The sequence below is a fragment of the Nylanderia fulva genome, unplaced genomic scaffold, assembly GCF_048542155.1.
Source record: "Nylanderia fulva isolate GAGA-0341 unplaced genomic scaffold, ASM4854215v1 Scaffold5, whole genome shotgun sequence".
NCBI classification, from domain to species: Eukaryota; Metazoa; Arthropoda; class Insecta; order Hymenoptera; family Formicidae; genus Nylanderia; species Nylanderia fulva.
In genome coordinates, this window is record NW_028190587.1 from 558,420 (window position 1) to 580,466 (window position 22,047).

The window sequence follows — 22,047 nt, forward strand, 5'->3', positions numbered from 1 at the left end:
CACGTTGCAATTCTTACAATTAATTTTGTAATTTACTTCAGTTTTTTTATCTGTAGGCAGTCTATCCTTGCCGATGTGATTGAATAAATAATATTTGCCAGTACGGTCGAGAGAAGAATTTTACTTTTTTTAAATTCTGTCTGGCGATTCTCAAATATCTACGTTCTTAAATTTAAATTTCATAACAATCAATAAAGTTTTATTATTCTGCATAATAATAATTACTCTATTTAACTAACTCCAATTTTTATGTTAATAAAAATTTATTTAGCTTGTGTGTGTGCGGATTTCGATAACTTTATTTGTCATTGTATATATCATGTTATTGTAAATATTGGACAATAATGTCTTAGTAGATATCACTGTATGAAAACAAACGTCGGGGATGCGAAGTATATTTCTGTAAGTCGACGTATGACTTTGAACCAGTGTTTCTATTTCCGTTCGTTCGGAACGTTCTTCTGAAAAGCAACTTAGTCGTAATTTTTGCGAATATAATTTCAGTGTTTCAAAATCGCATATCGTATAATAGAAAAAGTTTCACGGGATTTCCCTAAAGTCAGTAAACAGTAAAACAGTTTTGTGTAAAAGTAATTTTATATATAAATTTATCATGTCAACCAAGCGCGTAATTAACAATAAAGCTTCTGGGAAACGTGTCACAATAGAAGAGAAACTTCAAATTTTTGATAAATTTGATCGTGGCATTTCAATGAAAAACATCGCCACTTGTTTTAATCTACATCTTTCTGCTGTATATAATATAGTGAACCAAAAAGATATAATACGCGAATCAGTGAATCAAGGAATGAGCATAAAAAGAAAGTGTGTAATATCTCAAAATTCTAAATATTATGAATTAGACAAACAATTACATGAATGGTGTAAAGAGAACGTACCGGGAAATGTAATTGACTACCAGCAATACAGACAGCTTACTCAGGAAGCACTTAACATTGCAGAAAAGGTTGGGAAATCACCAAACAATTTTAACAATTTCATGCATAAGTTTAAAAAACGTTACGACATTAAAGTAGAGTTTAAAAATTCTGCTTTGGACAAAAAATTGTATGAATGGTATCAAGAGCGGAAAGCATCAGGAAACACAATTGACTGGAAGCAACTTCGTAAGGCAGCAAGTGACATCGTAAAAGATGTTGGTGAACCGTCAGACATGAGTACGTTTCTGTGTACCTTTAAAAAACGTCACGGAATTGAACTACCTAGGTACAAAAGTAAGAAAATTTTGCAAAATTCTTTTCAAGGAGATGATGAGGCCGATCAGTCTAATGCTGAACAATTTGTTCAAAAATTCAGACAGCGATTAGAGCAGGAAAATATTAGTAAAGATAACATTTATATTATGATCCAAGCAGACTTTGTATGTAGTACTTTTGTTGACACCTTGCTAGCACACGCAGCCGAAGACAAAATCCCAATGCAAAATATTGACGATTTGAAAAAGAAGATTTTAACTTTTATATTTTGCACAAATATTACTAATAGTAAGAAACTAGCTCCTTATCCGTCTGACGAACATGAAATTAATGAATATGAGAATCAAAGTGTATTAGAATCTTACGAGAACAGATTGCTCGTCGCTCATAAACTACAAGAAAATGTCTCAGCAGAAAATTTGGAGAAAAAATCGAAGAGTTTCGCATTTTGTTGGGATAATATATGGTACAATGGTATATTTAAGCTAGATGTGACGCTATATAAGAAGGAGAAGAATATAGCTGGAAAAGTGCTTTTACTTGTTGACGATTGCACACGGCGTTTATTCTCAGAAAAAATTACTCACGATGATGGTTTCGAAGTAGTATTCTTTCCGATAAACTTGTTTTGGGAACAATTCTGCTCAGATATTATGAAGAAAATGGACCAAATATGTCATGAATGCTTATTGGAATGTGTACAGAAGAAAAAATTTATTTCTAAAACTAATTTCAAGACAGAAAATTATATAAATTGGTGTATTGGTATACTCTGTACAGCATGGGCAAACGTCGCGCCGGAAATAGAAGAATTGTGGAGACGATTTTTAAAACAAGATTGCTAAACACAAGAACGTATTCCAACATTAACTTCTGTCACTTCACAAAAGTTAATTAAGTCTACAGGAAAAGTCATCGTTCCTGACGAAAAACCGATTGCTTATTCCTTGCGCAGAAGACGATAGACAAGAACATCATCAACAAGGAGAAACTATTAAATAGACTAAAAACAATAATAAAAACAGAAAGAAAAGACACTCAGAAATATTTCTTGGCAATTTAGAATAGATAGTTTATAAAAGCTGATGAAGATTTCATATAGAAAATTTCAAATAAATTATTAAACAAAATACTTAGTTCTAATGGAAAAAATCAAAGAAGAGGAACTTCAAGTATTGCAAAAACATTCGTATTTTTGTATATACTGTTCGCATTATTATTATTATTGTTATTATTATTACGATGTTTACTTATGCAAGACGTGCATACAATTTTATGTAGCTAGAAGAAACTGATATTTCTCGTAATTTATATATTCGCTAGTAAGTTTTTTGGTATGGAATGTTTAAAACAAAAATGTTCTCAAAACTTTTAAATCATTTTATCGAGTCTGTATTTGCACAGAACAGTGATTGTGTGAATTGAGAATTATGTTTGTTATTATAATTATACGTAATGAGGATTGCAGTACCTAGGAGTTTCAAAATTTCTGGAATGTTTAAAAATTATATTTGAAGAAATTTAAATTCTTTGCTCGGAGGTACAACTGATGATATCAAACTTCAGAGGATGGCATGCAAAAAAATTCGAGGTGCTTACAATTTTTTTATTCTATATTAGATATGTGTTCTTTGACAGATATCATTGTGTGTATATATTTAAAGTGAATTTCTATCACTATATTTTCTTCTATTATGTGTATCTGTAGGTGTACATGTATATATAAATATATCAGTTCAGTAGTACTCGTTTTTTAATTGCCAGTAGATCTAATTGCTAATTAATTTAAGTATACTAATTTCATTTGACATTATTTTACTTTATTAATCTATTATTGAATTCGACAGTTTTTTAAAAATGTTTAAGTAAAAATAATAATGTATATATTTACTTTATAAATAATACATAACTTTTGATTTAGAATTAAAATACATAACGAATAATGTATTTATTGTTATTAAAATATATTCGAGCAAGCTATAAAAATTTTAGCTGATGTTCGTAGAAAAGTATAATAATAAGTAAATACATTTATTATATAATTATATCCTATTAGTTTTCATAATATTGATATCATGAAACATAGCAGACCTAAAAATTGAAACTTTATATTTCTTTATTAGTATCTGTACCTGTTTCTTTATCCTCTTTTTAATCATCTCTTATATTGATAAAGTATATTATCAACCGTTTAAAAATTTTCTGAATAAATCTATTGTGATACATTAATTCATTTTACAAGGCCGTATACGTGGCCGTGAAGTATTGGGAAAGCGGCATCTATCAATGTTCTCATCTAGATTTTTCGGTTTGACATCTAAGGCAATATCGATCGACATTAACTCGCTATGTATATCTTCTCTTTTAACTTCTTTCGTTAATTCACTTTTGCACTCGTTTCTGCGGTTGTTTTGTTTGTTATTTTCCTGAAGGAAATATTTTCTCAAATTTTTTTGAAGAGCTAGCTAATTGAAGGGAGGAGTTTACGTTCATTTATCCGCTCGTAGAAGATATGATTTTAGAGTGAGATGTTTTCTCCATAATCCGGAAGATCTCGCGATCTTTATACGCGGGTTAGCGATTTTCAGCTTTTGGCGATAGATGTTAAATAAAATAATCTGCAGACGTATACATATGTTAGGTAAATGCATTAATTTTTAAAGCCGTTTATTTAACGTTGATTAGGTTTATTTATATTATTTTTTTCTAATCAAATTAAAAGGTTAACATCGTAAATGGATGCTGCTAAAAGACAGTAAAATAATAGAAAAGCGATTATTTTGTTATTATTATGAATGTTTTTCGTACTATACCGCTTAAAAATTTTACATATTGATATATTTATTCTGCGTCTTGGGTAAATCATTTAATCAGACTGCGATATTAATTTGTGATCAGAGCCTGCATTAATTTGCAAACTTTCTGTTTGTATCATAATAATACTTATTTAGGTACATTTAAGTATTTATATGTGTACGACTAACTATAGTCAAGAATTTTTTTGTTTCACTGTAATATTAATGATTGGTGCAATTTTTATTGACGTGAAATACGCTATATTTCCACGTTTGTTTCTGCGCCCCTTTGTAAACAAAGTTGGATTAATTTTAATGTAACTATAACAAAAGGAATAGAATTAGATTCATGTAAACATTAAAAAATTTTATTTGGAATTAAATTTATATCAAAGGTAAAAATATTCTCTCGACCGTACTGGCAAATATTATTTATTCAATCACAACGTTTCGACCTTTTTTTGAGTCTTTATCAAGTGATTTAGATATACATATAGACAGAGATTAATACAATAAAAAAAAAAATTACTTTACTAACAATATTACAAAATGATAAAAAGAAAAAGAAGCGAAACATACTTGTAAAATTAAAAATAAAATTATAATTTTAAAATGTCAAGAACGAACATAGTGTCGGTTTGACAACACGTCAAGACTCTTAGACGAGTTATTGGAGACTAAACGATTTTATTATTTTGTCGTAGATATTACTTAGATCGTTGGTATCCTTTTGTAAATTAATAGCGTTATTATTTCTTTTAATAAAAAACATTTCAGCAATTTTTCTTTTTCTTACGTGCTTTTTACTATGCAAAATAACAGACTAAGTCCAGACAAAATCGTGATCGAATTCAATTTTAGTTTGCTGATAACTGATAAATTACTCAAATGCATTTTGATGTTGCTAAAATGTTTCTTTACACGTGTACAAAGATGTCTCTGTTTGTCCGATGTATTACACGTTGCAAACCTTACAATTAATTTTGTAATTTACTTCAGTTTTTTTATCTGTAGGCAGTCTATCCTTGCCGATGTGATTGAATAAATAATATTTGCCAGTACGGTCGAGAGAAGAATTTTACTTTTTTTAAATTCTGTCTGGCAATTCTCAAATATCTACGTTCTTAAATTTAAATTTCATAACAATCAATAAAGTTTTATTATTCTGCATAATAATAATTACTCTATTTAACTAACTCCAATTTTTATGTTAATAAAAATTTATTTAGCTTGTGTGTGTGCGGATTTCGATAACTTTAAATGTCATTGTATATATCATGTTATTGTAAATAATGGACAATAATGTCTTAATAAATGTCACTGTATGAAAACAAACATCGGAGAAGCGAAATATATTTCTGTAAGTCGACGTATGACTTTGAACCAGTGTTTCTATTTCCGTTCGTTCGGAACGTTCTTCTGAAAAGCAACTTAGTCGTAATTTTTGCGAATATAATTTCAGTGTTTCAAAATCGCATATCGTATAATAAAAGGAGTTTCACGGGATTTCTCTGAAGTCAGTAAACAGTAAAATAGTTTCGTGTAAATGTAATATTATATATAAACTTATCATGTCAACCAAGCGCGTAACTAACAATAAGGCTTCTAAAAAACATCTCACAATGGAAGAGAAACTTTAAATTTTGGAGAAATTTGATCGTGGCATTTCAGTGAAAAACATTGCCACTTGTTTAAATATATATTGCAACTCTGTAAAGTATATAGTGAACCAACGTGATAAAATACACGAATCAGTGAATAAAGGAATGAGCATGAAAAGAAAGTATGGAATATTTAAAACAAAATTTAATGAATTGGACAAACAATTACACGAATGGTGCAAAGAGAATGTACCGGGAAATGTAATTGACTACCAGCAATGCAGAAAGCTTAATCAAGAAGCATATAACATTGCAAGAAGAGTTGGGAAATTACCAACCAATTACAAGTTTTATGCAAATTTTAAAAAACGTTACGACATTAAAGTAAAGTCTCCAAAGTCTGTTCAATCTTGGACGAAAAATTGTATAAATGGTATCAAGAGCAAGAAGCATCAGGAAACACAATTGACGGGAAGCAACTTCGTAAGGCAGCAGGTGACATCGCAAAAGATGTTGGTGAACCGTCAGACATGAGTACGTTTCTGTGGATATTTAAAAACGTCACGGAATTGAACTACCTAGGTACAAAAGTAAGGAAAATTTTGCAAAATTCTTTTCAAAGAGATGATGAGGCCGATCAGTCTAATGCTGAACAATTTGTTCAAAAATTCAGACAGCGATTAGAGCAGGAAAATATTAGTAAAGATAACATTTATATTATGATCCAAGCAGACTTTGTATGTAGTATTTTTGTTGACACCTTGCTAGCACACGCAGCCGAAGACAAAATCTCAGTGCAACATATTGACGATTTGAAAAAGAAGATTTTAACTTTTATATTTTGCACAAATATTACTAATAGTAAGAAACTAGCTCCTTATCAGTTCGACGAACATGAAATTAATGAAAATGAGAATCAAAGTGTATTAGAATCTTACGAGAACAGATTGCTCGTCGCTCATAAACTACAAGAAAATGTCTCAGCAGAAAATCTGGAGAAAAAATCGAACAGTTTCGCATTTTGTTGCCATAATATATGGTACAATAATATATTTAAGCCAACTGTGACGATACATAAGAAGGAGAAGAATATAGCTGGCAAAGTGCTTTTACTAGTTGACGATAGCACACGACGCATATTTTCGGAAAAAATTACTCACGATGATGGTTTCGAAGTAGTATTCTTTCCGATAAACTTGTTTTGGGAACAATTCTGTTCAGATATTTTGAAGAAAATGGACCAAATATGTCATAAATGGTTATTGGAATGTGTACAGAAGAACAATTTTTATTTTAAAACTAATTTCAAGACAGAAAATTATATAAATTGGTGTATTGTTATACTCTGTACAGCATGGGCAAACGTCGCGCCGGAAATAGAAGAATTGTGGAGACGATTTTTAAGACAAGATTGCTAAACACAAGAACGTATTCCAACATTAACTTCTGTCACTTCACAAAAGTTAATTAAGTCTACAGGAAAAGTCATTGTTTCTGACGAAAAACCGATTGCTTATTCCTTGCGTAGAAGGCGATAGACAAGAACATCACCAACAAGGAGACACTATTAAAGAGACTTAAAACAATAATAAAAACAGAAAGAAAAGACACTCAGAAATATCTCTTGGCTATTTAGAATAGATAGTTTATAATAGCTGATGAAGATTTCATATAGAAAATTTCAAATAAATTATTAAACAAAATACTTAGTTCTAATGGAAAAAATCAAAGAAGAGAAACTTCAAGTATTGCAAAAACATTCGTATTTTCGTATATAATGTTTGCATTATTATATTATTATTATTATTATTATTACGATGTTTACTTATGCAAGACGTGCATACAATTTTATGTAGCTAGAAGAAACTGTTATATTTCTCGTAATTTATATATTCGCTAGTAAACTTTTTGGTATGGAATGTTTAAAACAAAAGAGTTTCTCGAAATTTTAAATTATTTTATGGAATTTGTATTTGCACAGAACAGTGATTGTGTGAATGGAGAATTATGTTTATATACAAAATATTTATTTGTTCGTTAAAACTGAACGCAGAACATGAAGGGAATAATACACATTTATACTTGCATAAAAATGTCCAGCCCACTCTCGCGATTGAACGCGGCTAAAAGGCAATCGAGAAAAATCACGATGATGTAATGGGCAGTTTCCATAGTAATTGGCTACAATTACGCACGTAAAGCGCGAAAGTTTCCTTCCGATCAAAGTAGCCGGTCGGCTCGCGGCTATTGCTTCGGATGCGGGGTCGTGGGGTCAACGGCCAAGGCGAGTGATTCGACTTTTTTATTAATTATTTCAGGCCATTAGAAAAATGCTAACGTGCGCTAACGTATCGCTCCCGCGCCGAGTTAATTCCGAGTTAATTCAGCAATGTGTACGCTCAATTTTCCATTTCTCATTTCCTTTTTTTCTGTTCATGCGGGCGTCACAACTTCCCCTAAGCCTAAGCGGCAGCGCATCCTAATTACGATCGACGCCGCATTCCGTCGCGAACGGCCGAGACGGGAAAAGCAGCGCGCCCAAGAAGTGTCTTAACGAGTGTATCTTTCTCCGCGTAGCAGGCCGGAACGGAGAGCATAATGAATCAATCTTAACGCTTGTAACGGCGCGCACATCGCACGCCGACGAAGCCGAAACAGCCTTGATGAGATAATGGGCACTTCGATTGTAATTGGCCACATTCACGCGCGTAGCATGAAATTTTTCAGCCTGCGCGAGCCGGTCGCGGCCCCGCTACTGCTGATGGTTTCGATGCGGGAGGGTCATAGTTCAGAGGTTTCAAGCGGAGGTCTTCCCACACACATTCGTATTAAGCGGCTCACTTTCACGCACTTGGATGCTCGAGTAAGCAAGTGCAATTATCTTGGTAAAAACACCGCTTTAGCGAAACAGACGCGAAGATCGCATTTTCACAAAGATTGCTCTCGGGTGTTACTCTCGTCAGAAATTATGTAGCTATATAGAATTTATAAGTAGCAAGTTGGAAAAATTTATCAAACATTTTGAATTGAAATATTTTTTGGCATTATTTATATAGATAAAATTATACGTTTGGTCATCCGTTATTTTGACACAATATTTAACGTGCTTGAAGAAATAAATAAACGTATATTAGTAATTTTCTTTTGTATCCACTATTAGAATATGTTAAATCTGAATTACAACGCGCGCGCGCACGCATCACAAAGATATTGAAAAATATGTGAATAAATTAATTTATTTTTACTACGTACAAAGAGAATAAAAGTAAAGGATTTTTCAACAATTTTTTGCCATCGATACTAAACATTTCGCCGTTTCTCCAAAAGTTGAGGTTGTTACATAATCATCTTGTGAGAACGTATTTATTTATTCGTTAAAACTGATTGTGAGTACAGAGTATAAGAATAATAATACATTTATTTGCATAAAATGATAAAACTATCCAGTCTACTCTCATGATTGAACGCGGCTAAAAAATAACTGAGAAAATCATAATGTTATACGCACAGCAAAGAAAGAAATTTAAGATATGTATATATGTATATATATATATATTCTTTCTCTACAATTTTTACGCGTCTTCTACATATGCCCTGCACACGCGTGTATAACTCGCATTGTGCGGCTGCCGCTGGCTGACATTTGAGAGAGGAAAAAGAAGGCGAAAGAGAGAAAGAGGGATAGGGAAAGAGAGAGAAACATAGGTCTATGTGAATACGAAGAGAGAAGGAAGTGGCTTGTGTGGTAGTAGAGGGAGAACGTAGAAGAGGCAGAGGGGTGAGAGCGGATCAGCCGGGTCGAGAGGGTCAGAGGTCACGGGTCATACGGCATAGCCCTGACCTTCGACCTTATCCCCCTTCCAGTTTCTCTCGAGATCCCGTGCAAGCCCCTACCAAGCGTACCTAGTGCTCCGACTCTACTTCGTAACCGACTTGAGTGCGAGGCTCTCGCGACGGATCGAGAGTCGTCGGCCCGGAAAAATAATACGAGGGAAGAGAGAGACGGAAAAGCGCGAAACACGTGGTCATTATCACAGACGTTATCGCGTTGCTTTTCGCTAAATTTTCGGCGTGCTTTATTGGAGTACTTTCGCCTGTGTGTGCCTCTGTTGCTTGTGCATCAATGCTCGAGTGTCTTGGTGCGTCCGGTGCAGACGCGTGCGTTGCATCATGAATGTGGTATTGAATAATGACGCGACGAACTGAGTCGGCTTTCTGCGGTATAATCAATGCGCTGGGAAAAAATACTGGGTAAATGCATGATGATTTTGTGTTCTTTCAATTGTTCCTGCAATTATTTTGTAAACAATGCAAATTTTTTACACGAATGTTACTATATATAGAATTTAATTAGAACGGCGGATATATATATATAAACAATAATTTTCGAACAATTAATTAATGACGTTTTTGACAGCGATGCACATTCCCTTTAAGCAGCGTAAATTCGAACGATAGTTTTGCTCCCTGAAAACATTTCCTGCATCAGCGTGTCGACGGTACCGTAAATTTTCTAAATTGTCTATATATAATTAATGTCACGGGTCGCCCCGTCCAATGATGATGCGCATTGTCGCTTAAGCGCGCTTTATCCGCGTATTGTCGGCCGAGTTGTCCTATTCACTATTAACAAGAATACACTCCTTTTGACGCCATGGCAGTCGCTCGTAAATCGCCATTACTACACAATAACGGCGCGACGTAATGTCTCCCCTTTCTCTCGGTTCCCCTTTGAAAATCATTATTGCACACATTACGGTCGTAGCCCGACGAGGACAATGACGATAAATTATTCGGAGTACTAGCAATAAAGCCATTTTAACGCGTGCACCAAGTTGGGAATTAAATCAACGCGCGCGCGGAATGCGAAGACGAAGACGAGTTCTCGATCGATTCGCCAAACCCGTTCTTTTATTCTATGCAAAACGCGCGGCTCGAACGCTCCGATCGATTCCGTCGTCAACCTTTTCGACACAATTCAAGACGCGCATTAAAGGCCAGGTCAAAGCTTTCACTCGACCTCACTTGGAACTTGCGGCATTCATATAATCGGCCGTCGCCGATTATAAATGACGGCCGCGCTCGTTATCGTTCCTTGGCTCACAAGGTCAGTGTCACGCATACGTAGTATCGATTTGCGTGATCGCGTGATTAGTTTACTCCCTTAATGGGTATATGTGTGTGCGTACAATCCCGTTCGACGATTACAAACGTTCCTCCTTATGAAAGTTGCACATATGAGTTTAATTACTCATATACCGGGTGAACATTCCCGAGTAATTCTAAATAAAGCGAGCGAAATGATCGAGCGCGCCTTTCTTGGACAAAATCGCGGACACGCGGATCGCTTAATGATCCGTAAATAGAATCTCAAGCAACCGGCAAAAATTAATGCATAATGATATAATTCCGCGCATACGTGCCGTAAATATATAGATTTCGCAGAAACGGGCGATTGACCTCGAGAATTAATAATCAATTAAATCGCGCATTGTGTCTCGAGAGATGTAATTTTTTACCGGTGCTTTGATGAATAATTTCTTTAAAGTCATTAATTAATGAAACACACGTTACTTCTTTTTTTTTTTTTCTCGTAACTCCGACTTTATGGGCCGAATAAACTCAGTTAACGCGAACAATGGCATTTAGCTGTGGGTGTTCGACTCTCTTCTCTACCGGATTTGTAAATGCCGTTGTTAATGAAGAGGATCGCTATCGTGTGCCGGTAGCCACGGTTTGCATTACAATTACGGAGTGAATCGTTCCCTTGATTACACAGTGAGGAAGGTTGCGTATACATCTCATTCGCGCGTGGGTGCACATACGTGCGTAGGTATCGTGGGTCACGCGCCGGCTCGCGTATGACCTTACACCACCTTCGTTAACGGGGATCGTCCTGTTCATCTTGTACGCCGGCGACCTGACGTGGGCGCAGGCTACGCGTCGCTAATTACGAGCAATCAGACGCAATAGGTGTCAATGTAAATCTGCTTTCGAAAAAACAGCCGGGAAGCGATTAATGGATCGAGCTCTGATTGTGAGATTATGTATTTAGAAAAGCTTGATTTAAAATAACTGGAAACGCGCTAAGATTCTACGCGTAATGCTTCATGAAGTTGTTGTTGATACAAAATTGCTTCCAAGTTGCAAGAAACTATTGTGTAAAACGCGATAGAACGGCTATATTATTTCATCATCGCGTTATAAAGGGGGTTAACTTAATAAAACCTGATTATTTGATTCCGCCAGATACGACGTGACGCGGAATGATTTATGGTCTGCCTCGTTAGTTTTTGTCGTTGAATTCGCCGGAAACATCATAGTATAGATATATAATAACTGGAAAATTGTCGCGACACGTCATTATCCGCAGGTGCATCAGAGGTGTATCTATCCAAGCACTTCATTTCCTGCATCGCGGAGCGTTTCTTAACCCTGTGTTTATCCACGGAGCCCGAAAGGTCTCGTTAGGTGAAACTCGCATAGAAATTACATGTTACTCCGCGAACCAATTACAGACCTCTTCAATCTCTTAATACGATGGAAAATGTAAATTAGGTTTCAATATGCAATTCCATCATCTCCTAAATCATCACACATGCAGAATGTAATTTTATTAATTCTAAGATGCTTTCGTAGATCATCGGGATTTTGTTTGGTAACCCGTAATTTCTCACACCACGTCAGATTGACTTTTCGAGAGATACGTGAAGCTGATAATTTCTGATCTCACACATAGATCGAGGTATTAAAGAGAAAGTATTATCACACCTATTTAACTATTCAGTTTAATTCAGGTTAAAATAATTGACAGATATTTAAAATAAAAAAATATATATTCCGAGGCCTTCTTGATAAGAAGTTCTGATGAAGTTGATCTAAATTTAATCAAATTACTTGTCATTCTATATTTTTTTCGGTGATTGTAATTTTGTCGCTTTAAGAATAATAATACTAATGTGTTACAGACAAAATTTGCATATGCAAAAGAGGAGAGTATGAATGAGGTATACCTTCGTAGTTCTGGTTTTATCAAGGTAGCTTCTACCAACACCGCCTCTTTAACCTCCACCATCTCCTCGAGATCCGCCCACAACGCGTGCTCATTCATTCCCTTCGCTCCATCCCTGTGAACTCCCACGCCACGTGCTTGTTTCTCTCTCTTTGCTCTTTTATTTGTTACGATACGTTTCTTTCACAATGATTTCAGACCTCGACTTGATCTTTTCCGTCAAGCGCGTTTAATACTGAGAATTGGTTTCGATAGAAATAAATCGATGGATATAAATCTTAATTATCCAAGCATTTTTAAGACTTCAAAATTGGTAAAAAAATGATCTGCGATTTCTAAAACAATCATACTAAAATGTATTATCATAACAATTTTTAAAATTTTTAATACATCATATAAAAAAATTACTACTAGTATCAATAAAAAAAGATTTTTAAAAATTACATAAGTTTAAAATAATAATGTTAATAGAAGCTTATATTATAACAACAGATTATCCAAGGATCTCAGATTGTAATTTGACAGTTAGCGTGTTAATTAACTTGCACACGAATTAATAAGTTCGCGTGTGTAAAAATTGCTGCAAAACTCGCGAGACTCGTATACGGAATTGCAGGATGTAAACGTGCGAGGGTTAACGCGCGGAAAATTACCGGGTTATTTTGCGCGAGTCACGAAAATCTTTGACTTTACGATCAGCTTCATGTACAAATTACGGCGTGGGCGCCGCTCTTCTTTCAGACTTTTTGCCCGAAGTTAATAAACCGCCGGGATTCTCCGGATGGGTGTATCGTATCGCGTGCGTGAGACACGCGCGAGCAGCTCGAAAAATCCTTATTAACGAAAACATGCGAGAGAGAACGCGGCGAATGAGAAGCGAAGGGCGAGCTTCGCGGGAATGTTGAATCGCTCTAATTCCTTTCATATCTCTTTGCTAAACTAATGCGCGAATGATCGCGTATGAGTCATGTAAGAGAAAATCTATTATATCGCGAATGATACGATCTTTCCCGCAGTTATTTCACGGTCGTACGAAGCTATGCAGGAGAGATTGACGCGTTTCGTTCTCTCGACATGTTTTTCCATGGCTCAGGAATTTATTACTGATCGATTGGGTTTAATTGTGTATGTACTTCTTTTCGTAAAATAAATCTGTCACTTGAAGTACGCATGGCATTGCGCATCGGTATTTCGTCATGACTAACAATAAACGATGAGCTGTCGATGAAAGTTTATGCGCTTAAATCGATCTTAAACGTTAAATCGAATCTCCTGTGACGGACTTGTACAAAATTAAATTATATGAATAAAATCAATGATGCTATTACAAAAATATCAAATGATAAAATAAATCTCTAATACGCGAATAAAATATTTTAATCACTGTCAATTATTCACCAATTTATTTGATCGAGATTATAATCTAAAAATTTGAATTTGACGTAATGTGAGCAATCAATTATATTTTTTTAATCAGACATTCTTACTGAATTAAATATTTGTCACATGATTGATATACATAATCTTTAATGATTTCGCACATGTATACCACGGAACGATTTTATCATATCTGAAATATCATATGCTTTGGGTTCTAATCTCTTCCGATCTTCTACCACGATTGTCGGCAAGACCTATGGCACGAATAGTACGGATACAACATGTTTTATGATCCGCGAGTAAGTGCACGAGGCCGCGTTCCTTTCTAGCGGCGAAGTGGCAAAACCATCGTGATAAAGAAACGCAACCACGGCCTTAAGGCTCGAAACCGCCGCGCCGCGCCGTCAATGGAACCTGCGGAGCGTAGCTCGCCGCCGCGGCTGAACGGTTCCGCTAAGAGGCGCGAGGGAAATCTTGCGGTGACTTTTTCCTTTTCGTCGGCCTAGGCAGGCGAACGAACGTGCCAGGCCGCACCTAGCCTAGAGATAGTTTCATCGCGGCATAAAACAGTAATCTATAGCCTCTCTAAGAACGAGCGGAATCTCGCCCGCTGACGCTCGCTCGCTCGTCGACGGCCTTTCCAGGCTGTGCGGATGATTATGCGCACGTCCACCGAGTATAACGGTGGAAAAAAGCGAGAAAATGACCTATGTCAGTAACGATCGTGGTGAAATCGTTGTTGCCGTTATTGCTAAATAAATCTAATTCTTTTGATTATATAAAACGCATATGCAAATTATATATATAGATAATTTTATTTCATTTTTATATAATCATTCCGATACAATTATGCAAATAATTTTTAGTTAGAATCAAAGTTGTTTTGTAAAAGATTGATATAAAAGTTTTTTTTGAATCTCGGGAATTTTTATTTTGTTTTCTTACATCGATTTTAATTATACTTATTCGTTGTAGGCAATATTTTGCAATACTTTTGTGAATAATTTTATTTTGAGTAAAAGTGAAGAGACTAGTAGAATGACGATGTACCTTTAATAAACATGTTTGGTCTCGATTTTCGTATCGATACAGAGATAAGGAAACTCTGCTAATGTAATTTGAATTTTTGCTTGAAATTGTATGGTAGATGAGATTAGAGATTTTTAGATCTTTTTCTCTTCCCGCAAACCTTGACGTAGCGGCGCGCAGCATCCGCGTTGCAGCGGAAGCAACATGCTTTGATAGGCGTAACGTCCAATTAAACGACGACTCGCAGGTGCAGTGCGCATTTATCGCTGATTATATTCATTTAATTATCTCGTTACAGCCGCGCGAAACTGCGCTTGCATGAAGCGCGGGTGCATATAACAGAACCAGCAGCATATATCTGTCGTGACCGCTAGGAGAAATATCATGTAGTAAGATAGTCTGAAGGAACGCTTAAGTGTTTATTTCATAATGAAGGCTCATATATAATAAATTATCTCTCATGTCGCTGTAATGCACTTGGAAGCGCACAAAATTATTATTGATATTGAACTACGCGAAATTATGAAAATGTAATTTCCAATAGCGAGAGAAAATAAGTTTACTTCTAAACATTGATAAAAGTTAGCGACTAATTAATTAGCGAATTCATTTAAATAACTTCAATTTATACGAATATCAATTTCATTTATCCGTTAAAGTTTTGCAATTTCTCAAGTTTAACAACCACTTAACCATCATTGTCGTACGTTTATGGTCGGTTTACCTCGTAAGCATATAAGCGGGACAATTACATGGAATGCTGTGTTCCGCATCTTCGTCCTTTTTGCTTTTCCTCTCTTCGTCTTCCTTCTACATGAAGCTATCTCTGGCGCGCGCATCGCTCCTTTCTCTGATTTATCGACGTATTTCTAATCAAGAGACCTGCGCGCGATCGGTGGAAGCTGTATTAGTTAACCCTGTCAGATAAGTAGGTACGTACCTCCTGGCTGGTCGTGCATGCTAAGTAGCCACTTCGTGGGTGGTGCCTTGAACTACCATCTAGCACTCGCGGTGCACGTGGTACTCCTCGATCGATCGATCGATTGATCGATCGATGCGCGTTCCATCGCCCTTTAAAAGAAACTCTTGATTAGTTATCTTATTAGGAGATGAGAAAATTTGGATTAATGAGAGAAATAAAAAAAAAAGAAATATAAATAGTCTTCTATTCTAAAAAGATTACAGAATCGTAGGGAAAAATTGAATTACAAATTAAAGAACCTTGAATATACAATTACATTTTCTAATTTACCGTTTTCTGTGTGTTTTCAGGCTCGGAGAAGAACGGCTACTCTGACGGCGAAGGCTCGTTTTCGTATCATTTCGGTGAGTACAACTATACTTATCTTTGTGCATGACTCTTACCTGCTGTGCAGTTTCCTGTACGCAGTATTAAATATCGTTATGCAATCTGCATAATTTTCAACCTATTTGTCGACGACGTTGTGCTATTTCCTCCGTCGTGATAATCCATTGCGATAACTATAGCCGTGGATTCTGACGTTGAAGTGAAGTAACGTGATAACCGTCGTTTCTCGAATGTCGGAAGTGAAAAGGCATCAGTCCACTGATTTCGCGCGATTACGCGGGGGCCGACGAAGTCTAACTTTACGCACTAAGCGTATCTATCGGGCGAGGTCGGTGCTAGGCGAGTGTGTAGCGAAGCGATTAGGTCTTAACGATTATTCGCGATCCTGCGGTGAAGTTAACCGGTCGTGGAAGTAATAACGCAGGACAATCTGGTCCGGCAATCAATGAGTACGTGTTTATGTAAATTGAACCAGTCGAGACACGAACTACGCGAGCCACTTTTTCTTAGACGCTTGCACCCTGGGCGTTGCATGGGATTAGACGAGTTTTATTAGCTCATAAGAAGGAAAAAGACAAAGAAAGAGAGATACTGTGAAAGAGAGAGAAAGTACCAGAGTCGTAATCATCTTCAGTCACGAGAAGATACGACAGATTTTCTGGTTCGCGTTACTTTAAATATATCTATGTATTTTCTACTTGGATTAGCGCGTTCAATTACATTTTAGCGAGGCATCATGTAAATGCCGATTAATTTTTTTCTCATTAACTCCATTACCATAATAAAATACATACATACATATATATATATATATATATATATATATATGATATATATGGTAGTGCTTTTTAGTCTCTCCGTCAAGTACTTTGAATTCAAAGTATTTGAGAAATTCTACATTTACAATACGGGCTATGATACATGGGCGATTAGATCCCGTAAACGTTGACTATTTGTAACGTACCGGTCGCTGCCAGTCGCGACTGAAAAACGCGCTTTTAATGCCAGCGAGTAGCTGACAATCCGGTAGTTATAACTCTTCTTGATCGACGATTACTTCTAGTAAATTGCCGCGGGACAACACGGCTCCCACTCGCGAGAAGGAAGTGTGCGTTGCTAAAAACAACGGGCGAATGTAAAGTAGCATAATCATAGTCATTATTTTGTTAAACAAGATTTCGCCGATGCTATAGCCTCGTGTCGATAAACGTAACGCTATAAAATTTTTAGTACTCACGAACAATCGTTATTGGTACATTTGCTCACGTGGGTTTTAAGACACCGGTGGTAGTTAACGATAGAAAATTGCAGCACTCTTGTGGTATTTGTTTGTCGTGTTTGCTGCCGAGCTTATATATTCGTCGTGCTGCACGTTCATTTAGTTAGAACGCATTGTGTAGGTGTACTTGCAATAATAATAGGTATATTGCCAGCTTTACATAAAAATTGAAGATATTTTTTTCGTTACCTTTTAAATTCGTTGAAAAACGACGAAGAAAAAATTATATTACAGATATATTGTAGATAAAAAATATTGCATGTAACATTTTTAAATAATCCACGTGAATTTTGCATTATAAATGATACCTCTTGTCATTTGACATTAACTTATTATATGTACATTTTATTGACGAAATTATATATATTAATTTATGAAAAATAACACATACACACCCGAGATATTTGTCAATATTATATTTATTTCTCAAGCTACTTATATACACTCCACAAAATAACTAAGAGATAAAAAAATTGTTCAAAAATGGGCAAATTTTAAATAGCTGTAACTTTGTTTTGAAAAATGAGAATTTACATTTTATAAAAGGGTTTTAAGGCTTGAAGTCTCATCTACTTTCGAAAAGTCGTAGCTTATTTTATTTTCTTTAATTCGGATATTTTTTACGTTTTACGTACAAGCTTTAAAACCCTTTTTTAAAATTTAAATTCTCATTTTTTAAACAAAGTTACAACTATTTAAAATTTGCCTATTTTTTGGACCATTTTTTTATCCCTTAATTATTTCGAGGAGTGTATATTAAATTTATATATTTTTAATGTGCTCCATTACATGTATATCAGATAATGGAGCATTGAGTTAAGATGTCATTGATAATTCCGCGTTATTTCTACGAATTTACTTCTACGATTCGTTCTAATTTGCACGTTCTGCTGTCTCAACGCTGTCATTCGGCATCGCGTAATTTGAAGTCTCTCAAAGGTCTCCAATTTAATCGGGCCCTACTTCTTTCTCGTTCTAAGAAAGAAGTCAGAAAGAATCCGTATGAACGCGGCCGCGTTTCGTCGCGAGGTCGAACGGCGCGATTGATCGTCGTAAACCATACTGGACAGAATGGATAGCACTATCGTTCGTCGAATGGGAGCCGCGGAGGCCGATCAATTATGCCGGTCGATTCCAGGCCACGAAATGTCAAGGCTCCACCTCGATGGAATTCTAACGCGGCCTCATCTTTGACGATGGAGCGTCATGTGCACGCGCGTCATTGCCGATGATAAGACTAGAGATCGTTACCATCCTCGTGCATCGTGCGATGATTGATTTATCCTTTCGAAACGGGGATGTGCCGGATGATTAGCCGATATTACATCTAGTAACACTCACTAATATACGTTCTAATTATCATTGATGTGCGAGTTCTCTCTCGCTTCCTGAAAAAAATCAGAAGTTTTGCATAACCCATTGTTCTTCATAAAATCACATGAAATGCGAATAATAAAAATAATCAATTAGCTATAACTCACTCGCCCTTTTTCGTCTTATAAACCTCTTTAGTACCTCCGAGTACGAAGAATGAATCCTACGCGATCGATCCTCTAAAATACCGCGCGCAATCAGGCGTGATCTCTCTCTCTCTCTCTCTTTCTCTCGACGATCAGGCGAAACAAAGTCGCGTCGCGGTAGCCAACAAAGTCGTCATTCACTGTTACCACGGAATGGAGCAGCACGGTACGCTACGATTCGAGAGGATGCTGGACCGCGCGCGAACAGCAGGAGACGCGTGTAAGTACTCGCACGTACGTTCGCGCACACGCGTGTGCCCAAGTATAATAAACATAATCGCGGTAGCGCGCGATGAGGAGGCCTTGGCCGTCTCCCTTCGGTCGTGCCCGGCACGCCCACCGCTACCATCGCCGTACAAAGAGAAAATACCGCGCCGTGGCAATCAACGGTTTTACACCTGAGCATCTTCACGTAGGTCGAGACGAAGGCGATGATGTTGAGAGAAAGAGAGTCGGAGGTGTGTGGAACGAAGGAGGGAAAAAGATATGCTGCTCCTCACAGCGATAGGCAAGACTCGGCAAGCCACGATGTATACCGACCTCTACCTACCTACCCTGAAGGATTATCGAAGCCTGCATCTTTCGATACGCTCCCGTTCCTTCCTTCGCGCGGGCTCCCGTTGCGCGTCCTGGATCGATCCCGACCCCTTCTGCAGGATCTGAAGATCCTCGATTCGGATTCCGGTCTAACGGTCGTGGCCGGGTCGCGCGAGGTTGGCAAATCCCACGGAATGCAGGAATGCTTGCTATGTGCTTGTTGTTTTTCGAGATACCGAATGAACGAACGAGACTGTCGAGATATTTTTTACACGCATTCAACTCGAAGTGATTAATCGATCGGAAAAAAGACACGCGAATCCGGATAGCCTTGTTTTCTGCCAGCAATTTTATTCTCTTTTCGAATTTATTTATAATTATATGATAAGCTCCGATTCAATAGGAATTATATCTGGATGTCAAATTCTCAAGTTCCACGCTTCGTTAGACTCGTCAATATTATTTTCTACGAAACTTTAGCTTGATGCAAATTCGATGTTAATTTCAAGATATATATATCTTTTCTGCTACCGTAATTTTTTCCACGTATGCGTTTGCTGAGATTTTGGTTTATATCTGAGAAGCAAAGATCCGCATAATATAAAGAAGTCAAGCAAATTATACGAAGTGTTAGAAAAAAGACACCAAAGCTCTCTCTTTGGAATACGTATCGATTATGTATCGGCGATTATCGCTCGAGCAGAAGACGACTCTTTTCTTTTTTTCGTGGTGGCTTCGTATGATTCGAGAGACGATTAAATTTCAACAGGGCCACTTTCAAAGGGCCAAAGATTCTATGACGCGGAATGATTTTTGAGCAAGGTGAATCATTCATTTTTTAGGTTGATCAACTTTAAATTCTCATATAAAAAAGTTAATAGAGCCGTCTGCAATTAAACTGTGTGTGCATATTAAATAATTTTTTTTGCCTTTTTTAAAATTAATGTTTAATTAAATATTACATTTGCGTACACGATTTGTAGTTGATAAATTATACTGTAATAATTGCGCCGGAATATTCATTAATAAATCAAATGCTTGTATATATAATCGAGCATTTCCGATACTTAATACACACCCTATTCTGCAATTATATTTCTCACGATTAATATTTCCTTCTACGATAAGCCACTTGCGAAAACGGATTTCCTCTTACAAGTGTATAAATGATCAATGCACGTAGATATCGTATATACTCTATGAATTCATAGTCATTTGTTTAATTAAAAATTCTCAATAAATTCAAAGATAAATTAATTGTTGATATTTTATGCATCAATAATTATATGATAAATATAAAATTTGAATAAAAACAATTCTATTTATTAAAATTAGAATCTTGAGCTATGTAGATCCTAGCAGGATATTAAAGGTATATAAGAATCTTTTTCTCAATAAAAGTATGCAATTATAATCCTGTTTTATAGCTCATAGATCACCGCGTAATGATAATTACCGCACTATATCCTTTAATCGATCAGCTACGGTACAGCCAGTCGCTTCCGGTGGCGGCATGTACTTATTGCATATACTTATTGCAATACTTGCGTATAGGTACTTGATTGCGATGCGCACTTTTTCCGTTGCAATTAACAATTTTATTCTTAATAATATTTTATACAGCTTTTATCGTTTCCTAAAATAATCCTAATTATAGAGACATCGGCTTTATAGATATTCTAAAATTAAATGTGCGAAGTATACCTATATGTTTTAAACATAACGCACAAAAAATATTATATAGAATAGAAAAAATCAAACAAATATACAATATTATGAATATTGTTATACATAATTTTGTACGCAAATTTGCAAATATTTCTGTATACATATATAGTTTGATTATCATAATTTTCGCAATCCTTCTCTTCTTCGGTGGGTGAAATATTACCAAATTTATCAACATCGTTCATCCGCTTAAGCCACTGTCATCGCCCACCGCGAAAACGAATGCTCGCGAGAAGCCAGGAGCCTCCTCCGACACTCGCGAGGATCCTTTAGAAAGCTGCCCCGATTGTTTGATCAGAGAGCCGTACGAACGAGTCGTTAGCCGGTACGTGCCTCGATCGCGTTTCCTGCCCTTTCGATGCGTGTCGTCGCACACGCACTTACGCGTCGGTGCTCGTGCGTATGATCGAAAAAAAAAGAGAGAAAGGAGATTACCGTTCGGACACACCGGGAGCATAAGTCTATACTTATGGGCTAGGTGGTAGATATGGAGCGGTCGATAATGATCCAATATACTGGTACATCCTCGCGAAGTAATTACAATGATGAGCGAGCCGCTACCATCGGGCGCCGAGCGAGCTCCTTCGGAGGCTAGGCGTTGGATCAAGACCCGTCTTCCACCTTCTCTTCTCCCTACCTC

General features: G+C 36.3%; 1 protein-coding gene across 1 annotated transcript in view; it reads left to right on the forward strand.

Annotated features, from left to right (window-relative positions):
- Positions 1-22,047, forward strand: part of LOC114942058 (uncharacterized) — a 311,191-nt gene that overhangs the window by 136,490 nt on the left and 152,654 nt on the right. Inside the window, 1 exon segment of the mRNA XM_085487052.1 lies at positions 16,307-16,360. Within this exon segment, the coding sequence (XP_085343178.1) occupies positions 16,307-16,360 (54 nt within the window).